Source organism: Kalmanozyma brasiliensis (genome assembly GCF_000497045.1).
Source record: "Kalmanozyma brasiliensis GHG001 unplaced genomic scaffold PSEUBRA_SCAF11, whole genome shotgun sequence".
Taxonomy (NCBI): Eukaryota; Fungi; Basidiomycota; class Ustilaginomycetes; order Ustilaginales; genus Kalmanozyma; species Kalmanozyma brasiliensis.
In genome coordinates, this window is record NW_015961950.1 from 484,369 (window position 1) to 511,803 (window position 27,435).

At 58.2% G+C, this 27,435-nt stretch overlaps 10 protein-coding genes and 1 non-coding gene across 11 annotated transcripts; 5 read left to right on the plus strand and 6 right to left on the minus strand.

Moving 5' to 3' along the window:
* Positions 1-116: 116 nt before the first annotated feature.
* Positions 117-2,469, plus strand: PSEUBRA_001023 (Bromodomain transcription factor; the record flags this gene model as incomplete). The annotated part of the gene is made up of 2 exons (XM_016434292.1): positions 117-122; positions 202-2,469. The coding sequence occupies 2 exons, from the start codon at positions 117-119 to the stop codon at positions 2,467-2,469; spliced, it is 2,274 nt and encodes a 757-aa protein (XP_016294409.1).
* Positions 2,470-2,532: 63 nt separating this feature from the next.
* Positions 2,533-3,483, minus strand: PSEUBRA_001024 (Short-chain dehydrogenase/reductase SDR; the record flags this gene model as incomplete). The annotated part of the gene is made up of 1 exon (XM_016434327.1): positions 2,533-3,483. The coding sequence occupies one exon, from the start codon at positions 3,481-3,483 to the stop codon at positions 2,533-2,535; it is 951 nt and encodes a 316-aa protein (XP_016294410.1).
* A 350-nt stretch (positions 3,484-3,833) lies between these two features.
* On the minus strand, positions 3,834-4,433 carry PSEUBRA_001025 (Pyridoxamine 5'-phosphate oxidase-like, FMN-binding domain protein; the record flags this gene model as incomplete). The annotated part of the gene is made up of 1 exon (XM_016434328.1): positions 3,834-4,433. The coding sequence occupies one exon, from the start codon at positions 4,431-4,433 to the stop codon at positions 3,834-3,836; it is 600 nt and encodes a 199-aa protein (XP_016294411.1).
* A 2,165-nt stretch (positions 4,434-6,598) lies between these two features.
* On the plus strand, positions 6,599-9,688 carry PSEUBRA_001026 (Spa2 homology (SHD) of GIT; the record flags this gene model as incomplete). Its single annotated transcript, XM_059464500.1, has 1 exon — positions 6,599-9,688. One exon carries the CDS (start codon positions 6,599-6,601, stop codon positions 9,686-9,688), a length of 3,090 nt encoding a protein of 1,029 aa, XP_059320904.1.
* Positions 9,689-11,217: 1,529 nt separating this feature from the next.
* PSEUBRA_001027 (Zinc finger, C2H2) lies at positions 11,218-13,959 on the plus strand (the record flags this gene model as incomplete). The annotated part of the gene is made up of 1 exon (XM_016434303.2): positions 11,218-13,959. The coding sequence occupies one exon, from the start codon at positions 11,218-11,220 to the stop codon at positions 13,957-13,959; it is 2,742 nt and encodes a 913-aa protein (XP_016294413.2).
* Positions 13,960-14,318: 359 nt separating this feature from the next.
* PSEUBRA_001028 (Glycoside hydrolase, family 13, N-terminal) lies at positions 14,319-16,400 on the minus strand (the record flags this gene model as incomplete). Its single annotated transcript, XM_016434323.1, has 1 exon — positions 14,319-16,400. The coding sequence occupies one exon, from the start codon at positions 16,398-16,400 to the stop codon at positions 14,319-14,321; it is 2,082 nt and encodes a 693-aa protein (XP_016294414.1).
* A 755-nt stretch (positions 16,401-17,155) lies between these two features.
* Positions 17,156-17,227, plus strand: PSEUBRA_006439. The gene has a single exon. It is a non-coding gene; the product is annotated as a tRNA-Thr (tRNA).
* A 183-nt stretch (positions 17,228-17,410) lies between these two features.
* Positions 17,411-17,953, minus strand: PSEUBRA_001029 (uncharacterized protein; the record flags this gene model as incomplete). The annotated part of the gene is made up of 1 exon (XM_016434318.1): positions 17,411-17,953. The coding sequence occupies one exon, from the start codon at positions 17,951-17,953 to the stop codon at positions 17,411-17,413; it is 543 nt and encodes a 180-aa protein (XP_016294415.1).
* Positions 17,954-18,373: 420 nt separating this feature from the next.
* Positions 18,374-19,636, minus strand: PSEUBRA_001030 (G-patch domain protein; the record flags this gene model as incomplete). The annotated part of the gene is made up of 1 exon (XM_016434313.1): positions 18,374-19,636. One exon carries the CDS (start codon positions 19,634-19,636, stop codon positions 18,374-18,376), a length of 1,263 nt encoding a protein of 420 aa, XP_016294416.1.
* Positions 19,637-20,097: 461 nt separating this feature from the next.
* On the plus strand, positions 20,098-23,967 carry PSEUBRA_001031 (WD40 repeat; the record flags this gene model as incomplete). Its single annotated transcript, XM_059464501.1, has 1 exon — positions 20,098-23,967. One exon carries the CDS (start codon positions 20,098-20,100, stop codon positions 23,965-23,967), a length of 3,870 nt encoding a protein of 1,289 aa, XP_059320905.1.
* A 193-nt stretch (positions 23,968-24,160) lies between these two features.
* Positions 24,161-25,864, minus strand: PSEUBRA_001032 (General substrate transporter; the record flags this gene model as incomplete). Its single annotated transcript, XM_016434314.1, has 1 exon — positions 24,161-25,864. The coding sequence occupies one exon, from the start codon at positions 25,862-25,864 to the stop codon at positions 24,161-24,163; it is 1,704 nt and encodes a 567-aa protein (XP_016294418.1).
* Positions 25,865-27,435: the final 1,571 nt, after the last annotated feature.

The window sequence follows — 27,435 nt, forward strand, 5'->3', positions numbered from 1 at the left end:
GATAAGCGCCTTCTTCCGACAGAACTCGCCGGTTTCATTTACCCACCCCACCACAAACATATGAAACCGCGTACGACACCGGGCTCCATTACGGCTCACACATATAGTATTTCGTCATGAAGGTACGTCATGCCACTTATCGCTTTGCTCTTGACTGTTCCACTGACTTCGACTGCTCCCCATCCTTGTCACCGCCCACAGTACCTCCTACAAGCGATCGAGGCTAAGCGAGCGTCGGTCAAGCTCGGGGATCTAGAACTACGTCAACTCCTTACGGAAGTCTGCAAGGGTCGCGATGAACGCGAAGAATTCCTCGAGTCTATCGAGCGCATCGTCACCGAGCTCAAAAACTACTCTGAACATTCCACCGCCTTCCTGTCCAAGGTCTCGAAACGCGATGCGCCCGACTACTACGACGTGATCAAGCACCCCATGGACCTGGGCACCATGCAGAAGAAGGTCAAGGCCGGGCAGTACAAGACCAAACGCCAGTTTGGGCATGATCTCAACCTCATCTGGGACAACTGTCTGATTTACAACTCGGATCCGTCGCACCCGTTGCGGAGGAACGTGGCGTTTATGCGGAAGAAGGCGGATCATCTGTTGGAGTTCATCAGCGATAAGAGCGATGTCAAGGATGCGTTGGTGCAGTGGGGGGTGCCGGCGACGGCAACGGTGGAGGTGGGCGAGCCTGGGACACCAGCACCCGAGGCGACGACGACAGCCGAGAAGGAAGTCAAGAAGAGGAGAAGTAGGTGGGAGGAGGGTAAGTTCGAGGAGCAGGACGCCTTTGTGAGGACGCCGCAAAGTATGATGGAGTTCAGCCGCATCGATGCCGGTTTGAACTTGATTGAGAGCGGTGTGGGGGCGGGGCCGAGTTCGAGACCGATGCTGATGGCGCCGGTGGAGGCGATGGATCGGATCAAGACGGAGGAGGAGGACCCACTCAGTGTCGTGCTCGGCTCGATCTTTACGCCCCTGTTGGGGGAGAAGGGCAAGGAAAAGGCGACACCAGAACCGCAACCGCAGTCGCCACCGCCGTCACGGGGCCAGTCGCAATCCGCATCAACGCCAGCACCGAGCACGGCAGGTGCAGACCTCCGCCCGCTCGATGCATCAGCCGACTGGTTCACCGTCACTGCGTCGCACCAGCTCATGTCGGCCGCCTTACCGGCTTTGCCCTCGTCTTCTCTGCTTTCGCAGGTAGCAGAAGACAGAGGGAAGAAACGCAAGAAGCCCCACCACGCCGTCCCTGCCACTCGGCGAAAAGGTCTCCAGGGTCGCATCGCACGCAACATCCGAACACTCCACAAGGTCCAGTCGACACACTCGAAGTTTCTCTCCCTGGCGCACTTTGTAGAGAACGAAGCGCCGATTCCGTCCTATCTGACATCGATGTCGTCCGACGAGGAGTCGGACTACCCCTCGGACGACGACTCTCCTCCAACCCCTCCCTCGGCACCGCGGCATCCGCTATCGCGTATCTCTCCGACCTCGGCGCACGATCACGCCAGCTACAACGTCCGCACGCTCCTCGCGCACGCCGGCTTTGAGGGTGGACACAGGGTGGCGGTGGACGTTCTCACCGACGCACTCACAGACTTCCTCGGCTCCCTAGGCCGCATGCTGCGCACCTACGCCGATCGGTACGCCCACACCCTCTCTGCAGAAGAAATGATCCTCCACACGCTGCAGGAGTCCGCCGGGGCCTCAGTGGCGAGTCTCGAGAACTACATCCGGAACGACGTTGAGCGGTATGGGGCTAAGATGGGGGAGTTGTTACGCAAATTACGGGTGGGGTATCGGGATCAGTTCGAGCGAAGTACGGAGAGAGGGGTGGTGGAGGACGAAGCGCTTTTTGCGGGAGATGGAGAGGCGCTGGTGGCGGGAGGATGGGCGGAAGAGTTGGGCGACGATTTCTTTGGGTTCAGAGAATTGGGCTTGGATCGGGAGATGAGTGGGTTGACGGTTCCGTCGAGGTTGTTCTACGGTAAAGCGGGGAGGGCGGCGGCCAACAGGGTGGGAGCAGAAGGAGGGAAGACGGAGAGTCTACCGTATCCGCCACCGCCGGCGCCGATCGAGTTGGTCAGCGCAGCAGTGGGTGCGCAGATCGGACTGCTACACGGGTTCTACACCGAAAAGCTGCGGGAACACCGGCAGCGCGTCAAGCAGGAAGAAGCACACACCGCGCTGAGGGAGAAGGAAGAAGGAGAAGAAGAGGAGGAGAAACGCGATCCAGTGGTGGTGAGCAACACATTGCCAGAGGGAGAACAGGAGAAGCAAAGGTACAAGGTGCCGCCCACGGGCAAGATGCCGCGGCGCATACTGTGGAGTGGCGCGCTGGAGAGGAAGGTTCTGATGGAGAGGGAGATGGAGCGCGTGGCTGCGGCGGCGGGGGTGGCGAATGGTGGGGTGGGGGCGAAGGTGAATGGGAAGGAAGGGGCGAAGAAGAAAGGTGTCGTTGCATGAATCATGCCTTTAAGTTAAGTGGAATTGCATTGCTTGCTCAACATTGGTCCCGAGCCTCGAAGGCTAGTCGCTCGCGGGCAACTTCTGCAGTGCACCACCGTCGACTCTCATCCTAGCCCCGTTAGCAAAGGCGCTCGCGCGACTGACAAGGTAGACTACAGCAGCAGCGTGCTCCTCAGGCCTACCACATCGGCCAATGGGGATATCCGCCCCGTTGGTATGACTCAACTTTCCATGACCTGTCGAGTCGTCCCGCCCTTCGGTGCTCGTCAGATCACTTGGGTAAAGGCCAGGCTCGACGACGTTCGTCCTCAACCCGTGGTCGCAGAACATGGTGCTCAGCATCTGACCCATCTGCGACACGGCGGTTTTGGAGATGTTGTAGATCGGGTTTAAGATAGGTAGTTTCGACCAGGCCGCGTTGGAGCTGATCAGGATGGTTTGGCTTGGATATTCGGTGGTAGTGCCCGCCTTGAGGAGGGGGAGGAAGGCAAGAGCGGTGAGGTAGGTGCCCGTGACATTTGTCTCGAGGATGGAGGAGATGTCCGATTCGGTAAAGCTCCACAGCTCGTCGAGGATGGTGTTGAATTCGGCATCTTTATCGGCTTGAGACGGAGGAAGATCCTGACCGTACGAACGGAGGAACTTGCCCCCGATCCCGGCATTACAGATGAGAACCTGGATGCCTGTCTTGGAGCGAGCGGCGAGGTCGGTGGTGATGAACGAGCGGGCATTCTCGAGCGAGGTTTTGGACGTGATATCCGCAGTGACGCCCACCAGGTCTCCCCCGGCCCGAGAGGAAGGGGAGGGGAAGAGGGCGTGGAACTGCGATACGGTGGATGTGAGGAGAGGTTCTCGTCGACCGATGATGTAGACTAGCGCTCCGTTGGATGCCAATGCATGGGCAGCGTACAGGCCTAGGCCCGAGGAGCCACCGGTGATGACACAGACCAGATCGCGCACATTGAATAGCGAGGGGATGGCGAAGTGCGAGAGTGGGTGAGCGGTCGTCATCTTGGGCAGGATAGAGTTCGTCGAAGGAAGTAACGGAACAGAGGAAGCCAGATGGGGGCTAGGAACGAGAGGAGGGGAGAAGAGTAGTGAGAAGAAATGGAGGATGAGATGAAATGGGACCGACATGGCCGGTGAATATCCATGCAGCGCCGTGCAGCGTCGTGTTGCTCTCGGAGCGAATGGCTTGCGAATCTTCTTACAGGTCTTCTCGAATCTTGCATGAGTCTCCTTAGCCTCGCTCTCATTCTCAACAGGATTGTCGTAAGAACAGACTCCAAAGACGGCATCGTAACAATGGGATATCATGCTGTTTGATTCAATTGGCGCTACTACAAGCCGTGATGCTGCGCTCAAGCAACCTTGTGTGCGGGCGAAGCGAGCTGGATCTCCTGGCTGGTAATGATAATGAGCTTACCCGGGCTAGCAGCGTGACCGCTGACAGCCGCCTTGGCGGTCTGGGCAAGCGCACTCAGCTTTCCATCCGCCTTGAACACCCTGATCTCCTCCGGGTGCACATCGAGCAAGACCACCCTGGGATCGTTGTGGTCACCCGTGTGCTTGCCGTCCTTCTTGTCGTCGAACCAAGCGGTGAGGCTCTTGGACCAGTGCTTCTTGATTTTGCCCGAGTCACGGTTGAGGACAGCCTTGCCAGAGATGGAGACCCAGTCGGTGGTCTTGGGATCAAAGTAGGCGACGTTGACCTGGGGGTCGGTCTCGACGTCGTCGGTCTTGCCAGAATCGGTGTTCATGTAGAACGAGAAGACGAGGCCTTCGGTGGTGGCAGGGGCCATGGCGCGAGAGGCGAGCTTGCCATCGGGAGAGCGCGAGGTGAGCATTCCAGTGCCAATGTGCTTGGTGATCTCGAGGAGGGTGTCGATCTTCTGCTGGGGAGTGAGGTCGTGGCCCTTGGAGTGGGCGCCGACGGCGGTGGGGTCGTGAGTGGCGGACATTGTTGCTGGTGTGTGTGGTTGGTGTTGCTGTGCTTCAGGGACAGGCGTCTTTGATGAGGTGGTGAGGAAAGGATTGTGAGGTATAAGTAGGGATTCTCAGTCAAAGCTTCTCGAGCAACGGCAATCACATCATCAGGTCACGAGCCAGAGGCTGAACGGTGCGGCTTTTACGCAGGGCAAGGGTGGAAGCAGCGTGATCTCATCCCGACACCGCCCTGGGTTGAGCACACCTGAGATCAAAGTCTATTTTCGAATAGAGCCAAGAGAAGGTCAGCAAACGAGCCAAGGGTTGCACAGTGTTGTCATACACAATCAAAGGCCAAAGTGTCGTCACAGCAAACCCTATGTATCAGCTGTTAGCTGAACCGAGCGCCTGCAGGTGAGGTGAGCATCAAAATGTGGAGGCAGGGGGCCGCGAATCGGGCTGTGAGACCCGATCAGTCCAAAATCCGAAGAGAAGTGAACGAGGCGATCTCACACTTTTCGCAGTTTTCTCGCTCGGTCTCTTGCTCGGCTCGGTCTGCTATCACAACCTCGATGATCCTCTCAAGAGACCGAGCACAGCTCCGACCTTGAGGGCGAGCCGCAGCACGCTCGATGAGCTGCATGAGAGCTTGCATATCAACGGCATAGTCACTCAGTAAGACAGGCTCCGAGGTGGCAGGAAGATCAAGCTCTGGCTCCGTTTGCTGTTTGCTCATTTGCTCGACACTCTGCAAGTCGGAAGCGATGTCGCTGCACGTGAGACGAGCATGATTCTGCCGAACTTTGAGTCTAAGCGAGCGAGCAACGACGATCAGCAACCGCGTCCCTGTGCTGGCGTTCCAAAACAGAGCTGAAGGAAGGCAACGCACACCATCTTGACACCACAGAGAGAGAGAAAGAGAGGCTTCCTCATGCCGTGTGTCACGGATACAAGCGACTCGGCTCACGGCGCGCGATCGGAGTCCAAAGCGGCCAGTGTAGCTTGTCTTGGCATTCTCCGCCTCTCTACGCGTCGACAATGGCTGCCTCGGCGCTGAACAATGAGGCAAGGAACGCTTCAGCGGTGCGGACGCCATACGAATGGTCATCTGCTTCATTAAGAGAGAAAGCGAGAACTCGGAAAGGGCCTGCCAAGAAGAGCAACACAAAAAGCGCGTCTCTGTCTTGAAGACTGGAATTTGACGCAGAGACTCGGCGAGGAATTTCAAGCGAGCGCGGCAGCAGAAGGGCATCGCGACGGGCTGAGACCAATCAGCCCGCCTGCTCTCCTTAGCGAGCGAGCCCTTTCGCGTGAGCAGCCTTGCAACGCGTCTAAATTGCTGCGAGCGCGAAAAAAATAGGGACCAGCACAGCCAGTCGCACTCAAAAAATTCCAAAGCAACCCGACTCATGCCAGCCAGCAACCACGACGCCAGCACGCCCGACCAGGGTCACGAGCCGGTAGCAAGCACTTTTCCAGTCTCATGGTTCACCAAAAAATATAGAAAAAGATCGCCGGGTGATGAAGGCGTGTCCCTTCCTTTCTCAGCAGTGCGTTGGTGACTGACTCACACTTCATAGACTGGAATGGCTCACTCGCCTCGTTCGGTCATGCAGAAGGCCCTGCTTTGCTCGGAAGGTGATTTCAAGGGTGGTTTTCGTCTTTGTTCCTGCTGCTGCTGCTGTTGCTGCACGCGTTTGAGTGTGTCTCATCTTGCCTCTCAGCTGCACGAGCGGGCGAGCAAACACTTAGCCCAAGGCGGCACGCTTCGAATCAGCCTCTCCTGAATCCGCCTTTCTCCTTTGCTCGCCATCATCTGGCTCAGCTCAGTCTGCTTTCCATCCTCCATCTTCATTTCAGCTCGGACCACTTGCGACATACACACACTTTCTCTCTTCCGGATCTCAGCTATCACTTGCACTGCCGCGATCGGACCACTGCCAACCATCATTGCGCTTGCGACATTTCCGCCTCGGACATCGCGATCGCGTCTTTTGATCAACTTGCAGGGCGAGACCACCTCGGTCAGGATCATTGGAACGGCACCTTAGCAGACGATCACCTCGGCACGCAAAGAATGCTTGCAAGGGCAACAGTATAGCTTTCCAAAAGCACAGCCACCGACTCGGACCCGCTCCGATATCATTGACGCGACACTGACCTTCTGGCTAGTCAGCTTTCCCACGCCGGCTCATTCGTCATGATGCCCATGCAGCCACCACCTCAGCCGCCACATCAGTACTACAATTCTAACACAAGACCCGCAGCTCCTCCGATGATGAACGACAGACAGGGTCCGGGCGCAGGGCCAGCTTCGAGGTATGCTGCCTCTTCGGCAGGATCCGCCGCGACGGGATTCTATCTTCCCAATGGAAATGGCAACAGTTCCCACGACTCGTATGCCTCGTCGCACCCTTCGACCTCGCCGCTCCCTGCCCTCTCTTCCCCACTTGGCGCGCCTTCTATCCGGCTGCCTGATGCTCCATCTACAGGAGCGCGTTCCCTTTCGGGCAACCAGGACGCTTCCTTTGCTTCTTCGTCCGGCTCGTCTCAGCCATCCGCCTCCGGATCCAGGTATCGACGCGTGAGACCCGACACCGAAGAGATCCGACGCGTCGGTCGCTCCCACTATGTTGAACTGCTTGGCTTCCTCAAGAGCCACCTCACCAAGGTCGAGCAGACGCTCCCACGCTCCAACGCGCGTGAAAAGCTCACCCGCCTCAGCAAGCAGCAATTCACCGAGCTCTCGACCGACGTCTACGACGAGCTCATGCGACGCCAGAACAGCCTCAGAAACGGCAACAGTCAGCCCTTCCTTGCAGTTCGCGACGAATTCCACCCGAAACGCAATCAAGCCAGGCAGAAGCTCGCCACACTGCCCAAGAACCGCTTCAAAGATCTGGCCTCGGATGTGTTCTTCGAGCTAGAGCGCAGGTTCCCAGAGCTCAAGCAAGAATACCGCCCAGAAGTCATCGCTCGCGAGCGAGAGATGGAACAGCAGATGCGCGACCAGGCCGAAGCTCTCCTGCAACGCAAGGACTCGAGAAGCCAAGCACAGCCTTCCACCTCGGATCGAATCGTGCCTGCTAAGAGCACCATGGTCGAAGAAGACCTTGCCGTCCCCTACTCGGCCAACGGCAGCTCTAAGCTCGGCGATCGCAGCATTGAGAACGAGTCTCCATTGGGCCGTGTCACTTCTCCAATACGCGACTCGATCGGCTCCAACGGATCCAACGGCGTCCCCGACAATCGCAGCACCAGATACAGTCAGGCCAGCAGCCTAGGTACCGGCTTCTTCAACGGATACACCGGCAGCATCGCCGCAGGAAGCGTTGCGAGTCCCAATCTGGGCAGAGGCAGCGTCTTTGAAGCGTCAGACGCAGCCACCGAGAAGATGCGTTCGGACTACGAGCTTCGCATCGCCAAGCTTCAACAACAGGTCAGCTCGCTCGAATCGCAAATGGCAGAAGCCGCTCCTCGCGCACGCAAAGCCGACGAGCTCGCGGGTCGATACGAAGAACTCGATCGACAGCTCAGTCTGCTCAGAAAGGAGCTCGACGATTCAAAGCAAAAGCATGAATCTGACCGTGAATTGCATCGCACTTCCACCGCCCAGAGGGAGTCCGAGCTGGAATCCATCCGAAGGGAGCTGGCCGAGAAGGCCGACGCTGGTGGGCAAGCCGAACTGGAGGCATTGCAGCAGAATCATTCGCAGCAAGCCGAAGTGGTCAACGAGCTGAAGCAAGAAGTCAGCACGCTCCTCGAAGAGCTTCGAGATCTGTCGACGCGCAACGAGGAGATGCAAGCGGACAGGGACAACGATCTTGTGGTCATCAAGGATCTCGAAAGGCAGATGGCCAACTACAAGCGTCTCTACGAGGCAGCCAAGATCGAGTTGCGCAATCTCAAAGCCACCTCGCAGCTCTACGTCCAGCCGCCCAAAGCAGACGACTTGATGCCGGCCTCCGAGAAGGGGGCGATCGCTGATGTCAACCTCACCGCGTTCCAAAGCTCGATCGACGAGCTGTTGGCCGCAGCTCGATACCGGACGCCGGGCAGTATCCTGCTGTCGATGAAGACAGTGGTGCTGGCGACCACGCTCGTGACGGATGACGTGTCCAAGTACGAACAGATTCCTGCCAACGTGGCCGAGCTCTCTAACGAGGAGCTAGACCAGCTGATGGCGCTCAAGTCCAAGTGCTCTGCGACGCTCAACAACCTCATGTCGGCGTGCCGAAACCACGCGTCGTCGCACGGTCTGTCGCCCGTCAGCTTGCTCGATGCCGCAGCTAGCCACGTTTCGGCGACAATCGTGGAGATGGTCAAGCTGCTCAAGGTGCGCAAAGCCAGCCGAGGGGAACCAGAAGATCTTTCGACGAGCTTCTCGGAAGACTCGGCGCCGACGCGACTTAGGCCGCTGCACATCAATACGCAATCGGCCAACCGAGAGGTGAGCGCGACGCTCTCGCCCAACCTTGCCAACCAGTCCAGCTTTGCCAACCTCAGTCTGGGCGAGGATCGGTTGTCTCCGCACATTCGAAGCGCTCCCACTATGGGACGCTACTCGCCCATCGGGTACAAGGCGGAGACGCTGCGAAAGGACTCGAGTGGAGACAACACGTGGCGCAGCCGGACGACGTCGGTCTCGTCGGTGGGCAGCGCGAATGCGAGCACGCCCAACATGGGCAGCAAGCCGCAGCTGTCCAACCTGTTTGGCACCAAGCGGTTTGCCGGCGAGCCGTTCCCGACGTCGGCGGATGCTTCGCTGTCGAGCAACGGTGCATCGCGGCAGCCAAGCGGACCGGCGTCGCCTTCGCCTCAGTCGAGCGACGATCAAGTGGTTCGATCCGAGACGTACGACAGCCTGGCCACGGTGACCTCTGCGAGCGGAAGCGGATTCGACGAGCCGAGCGGCGAAGAGAGCTGGGTGGAACTGCGCAACTACATTGACGTGCAGACGGAAGCGATTGTGCATTCGATCCAGGCGCTGCTGTCGGCGATCCGCGAGGGCGCGCAGGGCAACCAGCTGAGCGAGCACCTCACGCAGATCACCACCATCGTCTCGTCGATTGTGGCCATCTCGAAGGACAATCTGCCGGCGAGAAGCAAGCTGGAAGGAGAGAGGATTCTGGACGAGCTGACGGACAACTGCGACGAGCTGAGCGAGATGCAGAGCCACCAGATGTTTGACAAGACGACCAAGTCGAACATGGCCAGCGCATCGTATGGGGTTGCCAAGGGGCTGAAGGCGCTCAATGCGCTGTTCAACGATGTGGATCTGTCCAACTAAGAAGGAATGTACTTTTATCATTGGTATGGATACCGTATCTGTGGCATTGGAAGTCGCGTCTGGACCGATGAGGTGTGTCAAAGCAGCACATTGGACAGGTGAAGTCAAGATTGTCAGTGGCGCCATCCGCAAATAGATAGCCTCAACCGACGTGTCGGTAGCACCTGTATTCTGGTTTGAGCTTCAGTGTTCGAGAAGTAAGCGGTGCCTGAGAGAAGGTGTAAAGTATCAAAGGCTGGTTCGCAACATAGGAAAGACGAGCTGGCCGTGTTTGTTGATGAATTAAATTTAATCCGAAAGCGCTGATCGTCGACGGATGACGTCGAAAAAGGCCACCGCCATCGAAGGTGCATCCGAGCCCAGATTACGGAGCGGACCAAAGAAATGCAATTCTTTTTTAGATTTAGAAAAATGGAGCAAGAGTGGGAGGAGAGGGTTGAAGTGCCTGAAAACGATGGCATGCGCTTGACGATCAGCATTGCCGGCTTTGCTTCCTCCCGGGTCAAGGTGGCTTCTGACTTGCAAATTCGTCTTCTTTTACAAAGTCGCATTGTGCTAGATATGCCTAGCGGAAGGATGCCGAAAGCGTGAGATGACAAGCAGGAGATGATGTGATGGGCGCAAAGGGGCATGCTGGCCAATATCACAAAGCGGGAGAGGCGTGTGAGAGAGTGAGCGAGCGAGCGAGCGGAGGCTGGCTGAGCTGCAAGGTGGTGAATTACACGAGCATCGTCGGACCCAAATGCCCGCGTGAGCAAAGTCACATCACGCTCTGCTGCCGCGATTTTTCCTCCACCTCTGCCTCAAGGAGAAGGAATCATCATGCATCGGAGCAGCAGCTCAACCGGCTCTTTTTTGAGAGGTGCAGGCACAGCCGCTCTCGCTCACACACACGCGCCTGTTCATGGCTATACAGTCGCGAGCTCTTCTCATCCTTCACCATCACAGACAGCTCTCCTCCCATCTAGCCTTCGGACAGTCATCGCCGAAATCGAACACAATCGGTGGCCAGCATCGATCTTACCGTTTCAGTTCGGAACTCAGCGAGCTCGATAGTCGAGATACGGCCACACTAGCACAGCATTCTTCACAGAAGCTTCGAACTGCATACAGCCAGGCGCAGTCCATCTTCGTCCACTTTGCGACAGCGATCAGCGGTATCTCCCACATCGCAGCTCGACAGGAAGCTCTCCTGCTTACGTTGTCGTTCCTCGGCGCGCAAGGGCTCAGACCTCATTTCATTCACTTCTGCAACCAATCTCGATCCGGCTTTGAACGTCCATCTGCCTTGACTCTCCCGACTACATCGACTGCATCGCGGTAGAGCCCCTTTGCGTGCCAGAACACTTTTCACCATCCAGAGCGCATGATCGATTCAGCTACGAGCTTCATGCACTAGACGGCATCGCGACACACAGTCCTGCATCCAGCACGTCCGACTACGCCAACCTCATCAGCATCGGCTGACGGCTCACAAGCCTGCGCTAATCGCTCCCACCTCGGCTCACATACGCCCACCTCACGGCACCATGACGTCTGTGGGCAAAATGGCTCCGCAGAAGGACTTCATCCTCTTTGACGATCCAACTCCACCCATCCCTCTCGACAAGACATCCACCCCTCCCTCTTTCGGAAACCTCGGTTCATTTGGCAAGCACCGCTCTCCTCAACAGTCGCCCGCCTTTGGAGATGATGTCGCCCAGTTACCAGACACCCTCGACGATCGAGGCGGCCCCCGGCGTAAGCGCCAAAAGAGTGAGCTCTACGCTGGCTCATCGTCATCCTATTCACGCTCCAGCAGAGAAGGTACCACTGGCTCATCGGGACACAACTCAACTGAGCGCACCACCCCTCCTGATCCGCCCAGTGGCAGTTTGGGAGCACCCATGCACGATCTCAATCTCGGTGAATCGATGCCTTCCCGCGGCTATGACCCAAACGCCGCCTCTGCTTTGGCATCACCAGCCTCTGCCGGCATGACTCGCGAGCAGCAGGAACGCGTCAAGGCCCAGATCCGAGCAGAGCTAGCAGGTGTCGATACTCGTGCCTTCAAGGGACCCCTCAGGGACATCCTCCAAAAGCACGACTACACGCCTCGACCTGTCGACATGCAGACCAGTCCGCTCTCAGCATCCTCCGATCCCATGCAAGCAGGTGTCGCCCCCTCTTTCAGCCTCTTTCCCGACTACGAGCTCGCCGGTCAGCCACGGAGTCAGTCTGGTCAGCCTGTCAAGAGGGAACCCCAAGACCAGCTGAAGACGGATGAAGAAATGCCGCCGCTCACACAGCGACCGTCCGAGTTGCGCACTCGTAGCAGCACCTTCGAAGGCGGACTCGGCGCCATGTCGTACCCTCCCGCCCGTCATTCGCAAAGCTATTTGCCAGACTGGGCCCGTCAGACGGGTCAAAGCTCTCGCGATGTGCACTACCACCAACAGCAGCAACACCATCAGCAACAGCAACAACAGCACTATAGCCAGCAACGACCGCACATGCCGCCACCCATCATGTCGCAGAGTCAGCTGGCTCAGCGTGGCGGACCCGTCTCGATGGCCTCGGCTGAACACATCAGCGCGCCTGTGGGTGGATATGGCCCCGGCCCGGATGGACGACGACCTCTGAAGCGCGAATCCAGTGGTCTGACCGTCAGTCCTCAGGAAGCTTTCCTGGACTATGACGACGTTGAGAACGCTCTGTCGCACTCTGGGCTTGGCAAGATGCCGAGTCTCTTTGCCACGGTGCCACCCGGACTCTCGGACGCCAAACCCGGCCCTGGTCGCTACCAAGCCTCCCATAGTGGCACCAACACCCCTCGCATGATGTCGTCGCAGAACGTCCCGCGCGCCCGCTCTTCCACCGGCGAGCCCACTTACGCCGCTCGCCCAGTCCCTATGAGCCGCAACGACACTGCCCGCCCACATCACTATCAGAAGCGACCTGGCCCAACCGTCCAACAGGGGACCGGCAGCCGCTCCCCCTACCCAGGACATTCTGACGGTCGCGGTTCCGCGAGCCAGTCCGGCTCTCAAAGCAGCCTCTTTAGCCCCGTCGACAGCGGTGACACGATCTCGACCGACGACGACGAGGACGAACGACCCTACTACCCACCCAACATGCGTCCCAGTATGATCCGCGGTGGCCCCTCGAGTCTGTACCTGAACTATCCGACGAAAGCGGACGGTCGCGTGTCCGCTTCGCCGTCTGCACTGCCGCGACCGTTGCTGGGTAAAGAACGAACGTCGAGCAGCGGCCCGAATGGCGCCTGGTCGCACGTGCGCAACGAACCGTGGGCGTTGAGGCAGGCGCACATGCAGCCGCGCTTTTCCGACGTGTCTGCGAGTAGTAGCGACTCTGATGATGACAGGAGCGGAAGGAGGTGGCATCGACAGGAACGTAGTGCGTATCCGCATCATCATCACTATCCGCAGTATCAGCAACCGCATTCGAGACAGTCGCCGCTCGACCCGCGCACCGCACAACGCCCGCCGCTGCCGCACCACCAGTCTTCGTCCGAGGATGTGGACGACACCGATCGGCAGTATGGACGGCCCTACCCACCGCGACACGACTCGAGGTCGCACATGCCCGGCGCGCTGGGTGGCTACGGGTACATTCCTGGTAGCCAAGAGTCGGGTCTCAGCGTGGCCCCTCCCCACCGGGACGAAGGCAGCATTAGCCCGTCCATCCGGCGTTCGGCACCGGAACCTCCACCGCTGCTCACCGCTCGACCCGCGCCCACCGCCGCACCTGCCCGTGCACCACCCAGCTCCACCGACAGCCTCCCCATCAAGGACGATCGCATCGAAACCGGTGGTGACGCAGAAGACTCCGAGACGGGCACCAACAGCAACGCTGGCAACGAAAGCGATTACGAAGACTCGCCCGAGACCCACCCCAAGAAACCCGCGTCCGAACCTAAGCCGCGCACCTCGTCGAATGGGAGCAATGCCAAACCGGGCGGCATCCCCGCAACGGATGGCACGACAAAGTGCGACTACGTAAGCCCTATTACGCACATTGCGTGCCAAACGGCGTTCCATCGCCCATACGATCTGGCCAGGCACAGGGAGACCATCCACGCCAGGGAGGAAGCGGGCTTCATGAGGGAAGGAAAGTTGAAACTCCAAGACTGCGTCGTGTTGGGCAAAGAGGTGGATCCGAAAAAGAGCACCGCGGTCGTCGAGTGGAAGTGCAAGACGTGTGGAGCGAACTTTAGTCGCAAGGACGCTATGCTGCGGCACGAGAGGTTGAGACATAATGCTGCCAAGTAGCGAGGCAATAGATTCAACCACACTTTTGCTCACCGCTAGACTCAATCGCGCTTTGCTCATTACGCCAACGATGTATGATGAGATGCCATGTCGCGGCACGAGGTCAGAGACAAGAGAGAGAGAGATGTTCGATGTGTGAGAGCTTGTTCCGGCTCGCCTGAGGCGTTGGTCAGCCAGACTTTGTGGTTGCACGAGAGAGGGCGAAAGGAGACCCTTCCAGACCGAAGACGCGCAGACTGGTCGACTCTCACCACCCAAGACAAGCGCGCCATTGCTCCTTCGTCAGGCTTAAAAAGTGCGGTGCTTCTGACTGTTCGATTGAGATTGAGATGCGAGAAATGAGACAGGCGAGTGTGGAATCAGCCGGCGCGGTACAGCACAATGGCGCTGCGACTCGGCAGGTAGAGCTGCACAAAGTTTCGGCGACCATTCCACTCCATGTCCGTGGAAAAGTATTCGGTTGCGTGATCGACGCGCCCGTGTCCGCCGAGGTCCTTGGCATCCGTGTCGAGCAGCACCTTGTACTTTCCAGGAACGTCAACACCGATTCGGTAATCCGTATAACTCTGGGTGGGGTGCCAGTTGAAGACGAACAGCAGACCGGCACGTTCGAATGCCACCACTCGATCGGATTCGTGCTTGAGACTGATGTACGCCTGCGGTGCGGCCAACCACTTGGCGTGCTCCTCGGCGTTGTTCATCGCCGCATCAAAGCGATACAGATACTGATACCTCAACAGTGTATCGTCAACGAGGTTGAACTGGCGACGTGCGTAGTGGAACGAGTTGCCGTTGCCCTCCCGTGGGAAATCAAGCCATTCCGGATGCCCAAATTCGTTGCCGATAAAGTTGAGGTATCCCTCACCACCCAACGCGTGCGTGATGAGCCGGATCATCTTGTGAAACGCCAACCCGCGATCGATGACCCCCGTCCGCTCGGTCAGGTCCGACATGTTGGTATACATCTCCTTGTCCATCAACCAGAACGCCACCGTCTTATCGCCCACCAGCGCCTGATCGTGCGACTCGGCATAGGCAATCGACTTTTCCAGATGGCGTCGGTTGGTGAGGGTGAAACAGATGTTGCCGAAATCCCAGTCTTCGTCGCGCGACTCTTTGAGCAGTTTGATCCACATATCCGGCACAGCCATGGACAATCTATAATCGAAGCCGACGCCGCCCTCGGAGACGGGTCGGCAGAGGGCGGGCATGCCAGAGACGTCTTCGGCAATGGTGATGGCGGACGGGTTGACATCGTGGATCAGTCGGTTGGCAAGCATAAGGTAGACCACAGCTTCAACGTCGACGCTGGGACCAAAGTACTCGTGGTATCCTCCGCTGAATCCCGTGCCGATGCCGTGGTGGGTGTACAGCATCGAAGTGACACCGTCGAATCGGAAACCGTCAAATCCATACTCGTCCATCCAGAAGAGACAGTTGCTGAGGAGGAAGCGGAGCACCTCGTGATGGCCGTAGTTGAACAGACGCGAGTCCCACAGTTCGTGTCGACCTTTGGCGCCTTCGTGAAAGTAGAGGTGGTCCGTGCCGTCAAACATGTTGAGACCATCGAGAACGTTCTTGCACGCATGGCTGTGCACGATGTCGAGCAGCACGGTGATGCCCAACGAATGCGCCGTGTCGATGAGCTCCTTGAGATCCTCGGGATTGCCGTATCGCGACGAGGCGGCGAAGAAGTTGGTCACCTGATAGCCGAACGATGCGTAGTAGGCGTGTTCCTGGATGGCCATGAGCTGGATGGTATTGTATCCGAGCTCTTTGATTCGTGGGAGGACGTTGCGGGTGAATTCCTTGAATTGACCGACCTTGGGTTCGGGCGTGGCGATGCCAACGTGCGCCTCGTAGACCTTGATGTTGGTGGGCGCGGGAGGCTTGGCGTGGCGCATGGTGTAGCGTTCCGAGGTCGGCGGGTTCCAGAAGCGCGCATCGTAGACGGGCGAGACGGAAAGGTCCTGGGTGACACGCAGGATCCATGCTGGCAGCCGCTCGATGCGCTCTCCGGAGGGGAGCACCATCGAGATCTTGATCTTGGAATCGTGCGGAATGGCGCATTGCCCGTTGACGCCGGGAATGCTGATGTGCCACTTGCCGAAGGAGTCCTTGGTCATCTTGTGTGTGTCGCGCGACCAACCGTTGAAGTCGCCGATGAGCGCCGCTTCGACTGCGTTTGGCGCCCACTCGATGTATTGGACTGTTTGGGACTTGGGATCGATCTGGAAGCCCATGTTGCGGTAGGAGCGGGCGAAGTTTTCGAGGCCGCCCTCGGTGGAGTTGATCTTGGACAGCCAGTCATTGTACAGGGCGTAGCGCTCGCGAAGGGCGGGCACGAAGGGCTCGAGCCATGGATCGCCGCCGACGACACCCGTGCCATCGGTCGCTTTCGAGTAGTTGATGGGCGCCGGGGCCGAGCAAGTTGCTGCCATGATGGAGGCGGTTGTGTCTGCGTGCAAGAGATTCGAAGATGAAAAAAGACAGAGGCGGACGTTCTCTTGTCTATCTCAGCTGTCTTCGGATGCGGTGATGGTAGGAAGAACAGGATGATGGCTCAAGTGATGCGTATATGTGAATGACCTTGTGACCATTGCCACCTCGAGCACAATGAGAAAGAGTGGAGCTGCAGAATTCCAAGTTGGACCGTGCTCAGCGTGCAACCTTATCGACCAAAAGTCACAGTGCCAAATTCCAAGGATGCGGGGCCCAAAAGTTTCTCATCAGCTGCCCACGAAACTTCTTGCCTCTTGACGACAATGACGCCGTCTGCTCTTCAAGCCGAGGTTCGCATCGGATACGGGCCATCAAAAGTCGCCGTTCTCCCCGTCTGCCTTGCACAGCAAGACTCTCTCGCAGCCGTTTCGGTGCCCGGTCGGAGTCGATAGCTTGGTTCTGACTTACTCTCCAACGTGGCGTCAGGACCTGGCAAGCGACACCGTGCGAACCATGTGGCTACAGTCGAACGACCGCCTCTAATCGATCATGTCTATTGCACCCCTCCATTGCGTTGTCTTGTCAGTCGCAATCTGTTCCAGGCGCTCTAGTGGCGGGATGTAAGCGCCAAGTGTGCGACTTCGAACTCACCCTGCAACGGCCTGCGAAAGTCTGGTGGGCTGTGAAGAGCCGAGGCTGTCCTTGCTGATCAATAAACAATATATTTGCAACACCCAGCTGGGATGTCATCAAAGCCTCCTTAGCTCAGCGGTAGAGCACTTCACTAGTAATGAAGAGGTCAGTCGTTCGAGTCGGCTAGGAGGCATTTTTTGACGACTCTTTCTCGCGTCGACTTTTTTTTTGCCCACGTCGACCTTCTTTGGCGATACTTTTGATGGACCCGCTGAATCTTTCTGTCGAGGACCATCACACTTCTCTGCGATTGGCATGTCGATTGCGTCGATAGAGATGAATGGTGGTGCGAATCTGACCTGTCTCCGTTCCTGCATCAGTGGTCACCCCTTGTGGAAGCGTACTTGTCCCTGAACTCGTGCAGCCCACCAACGCCTCCTTCGTGCGCCTGTGCGTTGGCCGCCTGCAAATCATACTTGAGCATATCGCTATCCGTAGCATGTGCGCTGGCTGGTTCTCCTGATGATGCCCCAGTTGGGCGCAACGTCCCCCTCAATCCTTTCTCGGTGCTCTCGACGACCCCCAGATTGTGCTCGAGCTGCTGCCTCGCTGTGATATACGCGACGCCCGTTCCGGCCAGTAGACCCGAGAGATAGCTTGCGTTCTTGGACAGGTTTAGGGCCCGTCGGCTGATGAAGGCGGAGAGAACACCACCGCCGAGGCCCAGCGCGATGCCACGCAGCTGGGCCGCCCGGTTGGCAGCGCCAACTTGGGCAACGGGGAGAGGCGGGTGCTCAATGGGGTCCAATTTGCCGGCATTGCGGCCGAGGTGGACGCGTGACGGGTCAGGAGTGACGCCCCCGCCATGGTTCGGAGGTGGCTGGCTGCCCGATGGGAAGGAGGAAGAAGGCGCGGACATTGTGAGGCTGCCCTGAGATGCTTGAAGTTGGGCCGGATGTCGTTCTTAGTAGCTTTGTTCAGCTCAAGTGTCGACGAGAAGGCGAATGTCCCGAGTCAGAGTGCAGGGTGTGGTCGGGAGGATGATGAGGTCGAACGCAGTGGTATGATGGTGAGGAAGGCAGACGATGTCCACTCATAACCTCCACACGGCTTCCTGTCGCCGAGACCCGGTCGGGGATGACTGACGTCTCGAAATTATCGAGGCTGAAAATGGAGACAAAAATTAAAGGCGGCGAAATTCTGGCAGGGCTTGCAGACACTCCAAACGCAATCTCGAAAAGACGATGTAGGCCATGACATTGTCCGTACTTCCTGATGCTGATACAGATGCTAGGGGTATAACGCATGAGGCGTGGTGGATGGTCGCACAGCAGCTACTCTAGGCGCCGACGCGCGCAGCACGTGCAAAGATGGCTTCCTGTTCGGCCTTCTTCTTCTTCGCAATTTGCGCCTTGCGAATCATGAGACGACGGTTGAGGTACTCAAAGACGAATAAGCCTTGCGAGTTGACGCCAATCTGTGTCGCCTTCTCTTTCTCCTCGGCTTCAGCCGCTTCCACTGCGGCCTTGTCGTCACTGGCGATGATGTTGGTCGTGCCGTCTGTGGGCGATGCCTTCTTGCTCTTCTTCCCGTCCTTGTCCTTCTTCTTGTCCTTCTTTTCTTTCTTGTCCTTCTTTTCCTTCTTCTTAGTCTTCGTGTCCTCTTCTGAAGAGTTCGAATCCAATTTTGGCCCTGTCTCTGCCTCCAAGCGTCGGTCTACGTCCATCAATGGGATCTCGCTACCTCCTGGTCCTGGGTATGTCTTGGATGCGACTGTCGGAGTCGAGGTGCCTGATGCAGCTGCAGAGGAAGCCGGAGTCGATGCGATTCCCAAGATCTCGTTGACACTTGCCAGATCATTCGCCGAGACCATGCGCTTGGCTCGCAGGAACTTCGCTCGATGTGCCATCCGTACCGGCCTGCCTTGGACGACGTCCTTCTTGATCTCTTCGACTGCTGCTTGGTCTTTCGCTAGTGCCGGGTCAGCGCTAGCTACGGCTGCTACGACGTCAGCCTTTTGCTTCTCCGAGGCTCGCTTACTCTTCTTGGATTCGGACGAGTCTTTCTTGTCCTTCTTGCTCTTCTTGGCCTTGTCTTCGGAGGCATCGTCCGAGTCGTCGTGCTTTCGCTTCTTTTTCGACTTTTCGTCGCTCGACTTGGACTTCTTCTCCTTCTTGTCTCGCTTCTCCTTCTTCTCTTTCTTGCTCTTCTTGGACTTCTTGTCATCGTCATCCTCACCACCGGCGGCCGAGGACGAGGAGGATGCCACCGCCGAGGACGACGAAGACGCGGCATTAGCAGCATTGAGACGCTCGAACAAGCTCCCCAAATCACCACCACCGCCCACCCAAATATCCTTGCCATTCGCTCTCGCTTCTCGTTCATGACGCTGAGCACCGATACCCTTGTTGTCCATCTTGTAAGCCACCTTGAGGTTCTCCGTAAGACCGGGCATGGTGAGGCCGAGACTCTGGCCGGAAGACCAGCCCATCTGCGCGAGCATGCGCTGTCCGGGTGCGGAAGAATCGTTGAGCCATGCTGTGTTGCGCGTGCTGGCTGAGCCGACCAGCCGCTGCTTCTGCTTGGGTCCTGAGAGTCCCATGTTGCGGTTCGTGAGGGTGAATGGTTGATATGGTGAAAAGAAGCAATTCGCTGTTCTCCGCGAATTCTCAACTTTTTTCGAGCTGGACAAATTTCGAGGCAAGAACTCGGCAGTCGGAAATGAGGGGCGAACCCGATATAGGATCGGGTACAGCCAGCACCGTTCCACTTGTGCGGGGTTGCTTCTCCCTCACTTCGACCCTTTCTGATAAGAACTCCTCAGCGCTGCGTACATCGCGCATTCGAACGCCACCAGCAGCTCAGTAGATAGGACTATCCGGTGCGCAATAGCCCAACCACAACGAGCTGGAACAACCAAACGATGGCGCTCTATCATTAGCACAGATAAACGGTCCGAGCTCGTTCAGCAGTTGACAGTAGAGCTGCGGCAGAGAACCAGGTGCATCGCAGCGTCAGGAAGGGCGTAGCATCAGCACTGCGCGGTTGCTTGCGCGCCTCGTGATGCCGTCAGACACCGACAGCCCGGCGCTGCCTCCGACAGAGATCTCGGCGGCAGCTACATCACCTCCTATCGCGCTTCCACCCGCAGGTCAAGATGGTCGAGACGCACAGCGCGCCATCGCTGGCGAGGCAGACGGCGATGCCACCGTAGGCGCTGCTCCAATACCCATACCTTCGACAGAGCAGAAGCCAAACAAGCAGATCGTCTCGCAGCGTCATCCCTCCAACACCTTCTACCGCTCATGCGAGATCTCCTTTATGGAGCCCGTCGGTTCCATGTCCATCAGCCCCGCCAATCGTGATGTCGTCCTGGCTGCACGCAAAGGTCTCTTCATTATCGACCTCGAGGATCCTTTCGCACCACCACGCTTCCTGGCTCACATGACCTTGTGGGAGGCAGTCGACATTCAATGGTCACCTCATCCAGCACGGAGCAACTGGGTCGCGAGCACATCCAACCAGAAGCTGCTCATCTGGAACCTCGACAGGCCGGGGGATCCACGCGCAGCACCGCCTCTCACGAGAATGCTGCATCGCGGCTCGATTCATAGCGGAACCAGCCCTCTCATGCCCTCCAACCCGCATTTCGCAACACAACGCAGCAGCGCCTACCAAAGCATCTACAACAGTCAGAGTCTGCATTCCGGCGTCACAGGAGGAACACGCAGCGGCTTTGGAGCCGTTTCGACAGGCTCACCGTATGGCGAAACGCCGCTGTCAGGATCGCACATGCAACTCCCTGCGTCAGGATCTTCGGCCATCGAGCACGTTCTCCATGCACATACACGCGCCATCACGGATATCAACTGGTCGCCCTTCCATCCGGAAATGGTCGCCTCGAGCTCGATCGATACGTGGACGTGGGTGTGGGATCTGCGCATGAGCGGCGGCTCCGATAGTGGAGGGCGACAGAAGCCTGCCCAAGGCTACTCGGCCTGGAACGCTGCGGTGACCCAGGTCAAATTCAATCGCGCCAGCGAGCACAGACTCGCCTCGACGTGCGACAACAAGGTGCTCATCTGGGACGACCGCAAGGGATCTCTGCCGCTAGCGACGATCGAGGCGCACGAGAACAAGATCTACGGCATTGACTGGAGCCGTGATACCTCGCTCGGACTGGATCGCCTCATCACGTGCTCGCTCGATCGGACGGTCAAGTTCTGGAACCTCGCCTCGGACACTTCGCAGGCAGCTATCGGCGCGAGGGAGCTCGTGACGGAAGCAGAGTCGGTGATCGAGACCAAGACGCCCATCTGGCGAGCACGTCACTTGCCGTTTGGTAATGGCGTCATGACTCTCCCCCAGCGTGGAGATACGACACTCAGCATGTGGGCGAAAGACGACCCCAGTGAACCGAAAGGAACGTTCGCTGGTCACACGGATATCGTGAAAGAATATCTGTTCCGCACCAAAGGCGGGCAGGATAAGGGCAACGACGACCGCCAGTTCCAGCTCATTACCTGGTCGAAAGATCAGACGCTGCGGCTGTGGCCGGTCAGCGACGAGCAGGTGCGCAAGGTGGGGCATAAGCCAGGTGGTCCGATCCGCGTTCTGCTCACGCGAGCCAATGCGCCGGACATCTCTTACCGCGATCCGCCACTCGCGGTTCCACGAGACGCCGACGAGGCGGCGATGCTCGCCAGCCAGGCGTCTGGATCCAACATCACAAGCTCGTCCATCCTCCCACCAGAGCACGCCACACGGTCGCTCCTGAGCGGCAAGGGTAGCGGAAGTCGAATTCAGGCCCCTTCGCCGTACAGCTCCTCCGCATCGGGCTTCCAGAATCTGGTACGCGACGGCAAGACAAGCCCATTCGCTGCCTTTGGCACCAGCGCAAGTGGACGCCGGATGAGCCTCAACCACAGCTCGAGCCATGGCGATCTTTCGTCGGATCTCAAAGGGCTTTCGAGAAGCCCAATGGAGACGTTTGGTAGGTCGTGGGGTCGCGGTGATCGGCAGGCGGCAGACAATGGGTTCGGCCGTGGTCACGGCGGGCAGTTGGCACGCTCGTTGCCTAAACAGGCGGGTGAGGACCTTGCAAGTCGATTCGGGGCTTCGCATCACAGCTCGAAGCACATTGGAGCAGGAACATCCCAGCACAGTGGTGGACAGTCGTCTTTCAAAGTCCCTGCAAACCTTCGGGGCAAGTCAACAGGGTCCACCAGTGCGATCAAGCAGAGAACACTCAATCCATCTCGACCATCAGGACGACCGCTGCCGATTCAAGAAGAGCAACGCAGCGGCGCCGTCAAGTCATCGAGAAAGCCATCCGAACGCAAAGACAAGGATCGCGCAGGGCGCAAGGAGGAGAGGCGCAAGATCGCCAAAGCCTCCGATCCGCGCACGATCAAGAAGGCTGTCGGCGCGGCGATGCGTCTTGACCGCGGTCGTACCGCCGCCCCAGCCGTTGACCCCATCGAGTGGATCGCCAACGTGCGTCTCGAGAAAGAGCCTGATCACGAGCCTCTCTCCGACGCAGGCGGCGAATCGGACGCCTTCGCTCCACCCCCCACACGTGGCGTCGCATTCAACCGAGGCCTCACCACGGAGGACGATACGGACGCCGAGGCTGGCTACACCGCCCAAGGCCTCGGCGACGAGATCATCGGCATCAATCGCAAACTCCCCCGCATCGTCTTCGAGCGAGTCGAGTTGACAGGCCGCATGTGCGTGCTGACCATGTACGGACCGTGGGCGGATCATGAGCCTGCGTTCTTGCGGATCAAGATCAAGTTCCCCCCCACCTACCCTCGACGCGCGCCGCACTTTGATCTGGAGAGGAGCGCCAATATCAGTCTCAAGACCCGGACGTATCTGCTGCGCGGGCTGGCAAGGCTGTCGAGCAAGAGCGCAAAGGCGGGGAGGCCGTGTCTGGAGGTGTGTGCGCGGTTCTTGATCGGAGAGCCGGTGAAGCTGCTGGATGAAGATGAGAGGGATGAGGCGGAGGGTGAGGGGGAGGGAACGACGAGCAGGGGTGGAGGCTCGATGGCGTCCGATTCGGACTCGGAGCATGGACTCATATCGTTCCGCCCCGCTCGCCAGGCAGCTGGGGCGGATACAGTGAAGCTCAAGATGCCAGCGAGGAGGATGGGTGCGACCTTCGGTCCGAACAACGAACTGGTCGTCTTTGGGGGATCGCTCAACCATTATGCCCAATCGCAGCAATCATCCCGCCAGCCATCGCGACAGGCATCACGCCAAGCCTCCCGCTCAGCATCACAGGCCCCCGACACCCCAGCCAGGGTCAAAGCGCTCTCCCGTGCCCAGTCCCGCTCGCGCCCTGCCGACAACGATGCCAAAAGCGAGTACGGCGGGGAAGAATCCCGTTTCCTCCGCTCCTACACGGCTCTATCGAACGCCATGTCCTCCCTGGCCCGCTACTCGCGCAACGCTTCTCAGGGCGTAACCACCGGCTACTCGGTGCGCGACTCGGACGTGGTCCAGCTCATGAGCACCGACTTTTTCGCCCGCCGCCTGCTGCGCAAGAAGGACTTCTTCGATGTTTTCGCCGACACCGCCGATAGGGTGGGAGGAGCAGCGACGCCCATGGGAAAGGACGCGTTTGTCGCGAGACAGAAGGCAGCGCCGTCAAGGTTTTACAGTGGGAGCGGAGCGAGTACGCCAGGTGCTACGAGAGGCAGGGGCGTCGCTGAGGAAGGAGAGGCGTCGGAGGATGAGAGGAGGTTCGCAGCGCATCATGCGGATTTGTTGGGCTCACTACCAGCACCGGCGGCATTGTTGGCCATTGACAAGCTGAAGGAAACGCAGAGGAGGAGGCAGATGGGGCTCGTCACGATTTATCGATTCGTGAGTGCCGAGGTGAAGAGCGATGAGGAGCAAGGTGACGCGATAGCGCAGCAACAGGAGTAACCATACGACGTCGATAGCACGCAAACCACAGTAGTCCGCATAACACACGCTGGCAAGAATTGTAACAGTGACTTTGCTTACGAGTGGCACTTGGGAGAGTAAAAGTACAGAGGGTCATTCTGTTGACATGACAGGTATTCGTGACATACAAAGCAGGGGAAGGAGGCTTGAGAGACGCAATCGCGCCAGCACTTCAGGCGGAAGTCTCGGCACGAGCCGCCTCCTTTTGCGCCTTCCACAGCGCAATCTTCTCCTTCCTCACCTTGAGACTCTTCTTGACGTTGAATCCACCGTCGAGGGTGGTCCTGACCTCTTCGAGCGAGAGCAGCGACGTCTCGGGGTAGAGGAAGTAGACGATGAGGGTGAAGATGGTGGTGAGACCGGCGTAAAAGCCGAAGGCACCGGAGGGAGTGATGGCATTCATGAGGCTGAGGAAGGTCGACGAGACGACGAGGTTTCCGCTCCAGTTGGCCGCGGTCGAGATCGAGGTGCCGATCATGCGCGTCTCGGTGGAGAAGAACTCGCCCTGCTGCCAGGGGACGTTGCCAAGACCGATGGCGTACGAGCAGACGTACAGAACCATGAAGACGAGCATCGCCGAGGTGTAGGAGGTCGGGTAGGTGTAGCCCTCTGCGAATCGCTGGTTGGTAGGCTCGAGCATCTTGGCGAAGATTCCTGCCGTGCAGGCGAGGAAGAGAACAACGCAGGGCATCGTTGCAAGGAGGAAGCGTCGGCGCCCGAAGCGGTCGATGTACTTGAGCGGGATGAAGGTGCAGAGGAAATTGGCGCCGCTGACGATCAAGCTCGTTGCCGTGGCGTTCCGGAGCCCAGCCTTCTGGAAGATGGACGAGCTAAAGTACATCAAAGAGTTGAAACCTGAGAGCTGCTGAGCGACAAGGTTCATCGAGGTGAGGAACACAGCTCGCCTGGTAGGAACATCAGTCCAGACCTTCGCAATCCTGTGGGAGAGCGGACTGTCTTCGACCTGGATGTGCTTCTTCATGACGTTGATCTTGGCAGCGATCTGCTCGGGAGTGGCGATCGGGTAGATGCGAGCAAGGGCGCGGATGGCCTCGTCGTCACGGCGTTGCTTGATGAGGTATCGCGGGGACTCGGACATGTAAAAGTGGATGCCGAGCATCTGAACGATTGGGGGGAAGGCGCCAAGAGCGATGATCCAACGCCAACCGGAGGAGACGTTCTCAAATCCGGCGCCGATGGCATATGCGAGAACTTGGCCACCTGTGACTGCAATCGAGTTGAGGCATGTCAGCCTACCTCTCGCACGAGCTGGGGCTAGCTCCTGAATGAAGACCGGCGTGATCTGGGAAGCTGCGCCGACTCCCAGGCCGAGAATCAGGCGGCCCGGGATGACTTCCCACTTCTTGTGAGCGGCGGCTTGTACGACGGCGCCGACGATGAACATGATGTCGCAGATGACAAGCGTCCACTTTCGGCCGATCTTGTCTGCGATCACGCCAGCAAAAAGGGCAGAGATGATGGCTCCAACGGTGAGTGCCGATGTGATGAACTCCTTGTCGCCGTCTGTCAAGGGCCTGTTGTCAAGATCGGTGCCTACTTGCACGAGCACGCTCGAGATTGCGCCCGTGTCATAGCCGAACAAGAGGCCCGAAATGGTGGCAAAGAGGGTGAGAATCCAGAGGTAGAGACTGTTGTTCTCGCCCTGTCCGGCAGCCTCGATAGCAGCTTCGTCAAGGACGCGGTCCAGCTCGGCAGCATCGATGACGCCCTCGGTGGAGACGACGGAGCGGGTGGCGACCTCGAGCTGATTGAGTTGATCATGTTCGAGGCCTTCCTTGGACGAGAGCTTGTCGTCCGATTCGATGGAGCGAGGTTTCTCCTCGGTGGGACTCGGAGTGAAATCACGGTTGGTCATGACTGCGGATGATGCTTGACTATGCCTGCAGTTGTCGACAAACAGGATGCGCGGGCGTGAAAGGTGTCGATGCTGTGCGAAGCCTGTGGTCAAGGCGCTTGAGGTGAACTGAATGAGAAGTTCGAATGGAGGATCGAGGTAGATGTGGAGGCGCTGACGTCAAGGATGGATCGAGAAGATTCCATGCGAGTGTGTGAATAAGGAGGGGAATGTGGGGGAACAAACAAGCGGAATGAAGTGGGGTTATATGGCAAGGAGGGAATGGTGGGGAAGAGAAGAGCGATCATATGAAGAAAGCTGAGTTGGCTTGGCGGTGGTCACACGTCCTCGCCTTGAAACGAAGCTTGTGCGAGCCCAGTGTGGGGAGAATTCGATGCGATGTGATTGGGCGAAGCGAGGCTCATGGGCTCATAGACACATCCGCCACTGGTAAAGCTCTGGTCACGCGGCAAGAACTCTGAACAACGCAACTTTGAATAGCTTCGGACCGGTGAGCACATTGAGAACGGCTCAAGGCCGGCGAGTCAAAGCAAGAGGATTGAAAGATTCCGGCGAGAGTTTGCGAAGCAAGAGTCGAGCACCGATGCGAATCTCGCTACAATGCACTTCGCTTAGAACGGATCATCTTTGTCCTGCCTCCCCGTCCCCTCAACCCAACGAGCTGCCCATCGAGTGCGAACGAGACTGCCCTCGATGATGCCGGAACTATGTCTGTCGCTGTCGCTCTCTTGAGCATGATCCTCTGAAGATAGAGTCTTCTGCGCCAGTTCTCGTCGCGGGCGTTTGACGAGCACAAAGTGACGTGTGAGAGGAATTGACCGTTCGGAAAGTTTTTCTTTGCGCGTTCCATTACAATTCTCTCCGGCCAACTGACTTGCGAATTCGACCAGGCGCAAACGGTCAATTCAAAGTCAGGTCAAGAGAAGCGCCACCCAAGGAGGAATCTCGGTAGAATGCGATTTCCGATATCGACCGTTGTTAGCTTGCCATCCGGACAGGTCAGCTTGGCTTGGCATCTGGATCGTGAGCGTGAGGATCATGGAAGCCCGCCTCGCGTATCAGCTGTGGGCGGACTCGATGCCGTGATTGACAGAGACAGTTCAGATCAAGGGAGAGCGGGCCAAGGTCCGGACAGACATCCATGGTGCCGGCAGGATGGCGGAACATCTCGGTGCTTGAGAGGGCGACTTGTGGCCGTTGTCGGATGCTCGACGGCAATCTCCTTGGGCTGCTTCTTGGCGTAGTCTTCCGCTTCCTCTGCAGCGTCTCACACGCAGACCGTCTCGAGATGCTTTTCGACTGCGATCGACGCGGAAGTCAAGACCAAAGCTTCCGTTCTGAGCCTCTACAGCTTGATTCTGATTCGGGGACACGTAAAATCATTTCGCACGAAAGAAAGGTCAGCGCAAGGGAGAGCGTCGGCAGGCTCAAATCTGCTCTGCCGTGGAGGGAGGGGCGGCAATCATCGTAGCGCTCAAGGGGCCGGTCATTTCCTCACCGGACGAGCTCGTTTGACAGCTCACCCCACAATCTGGTTGACAGGCTTCTGCCGTGCAGACCACGAGTGCGGG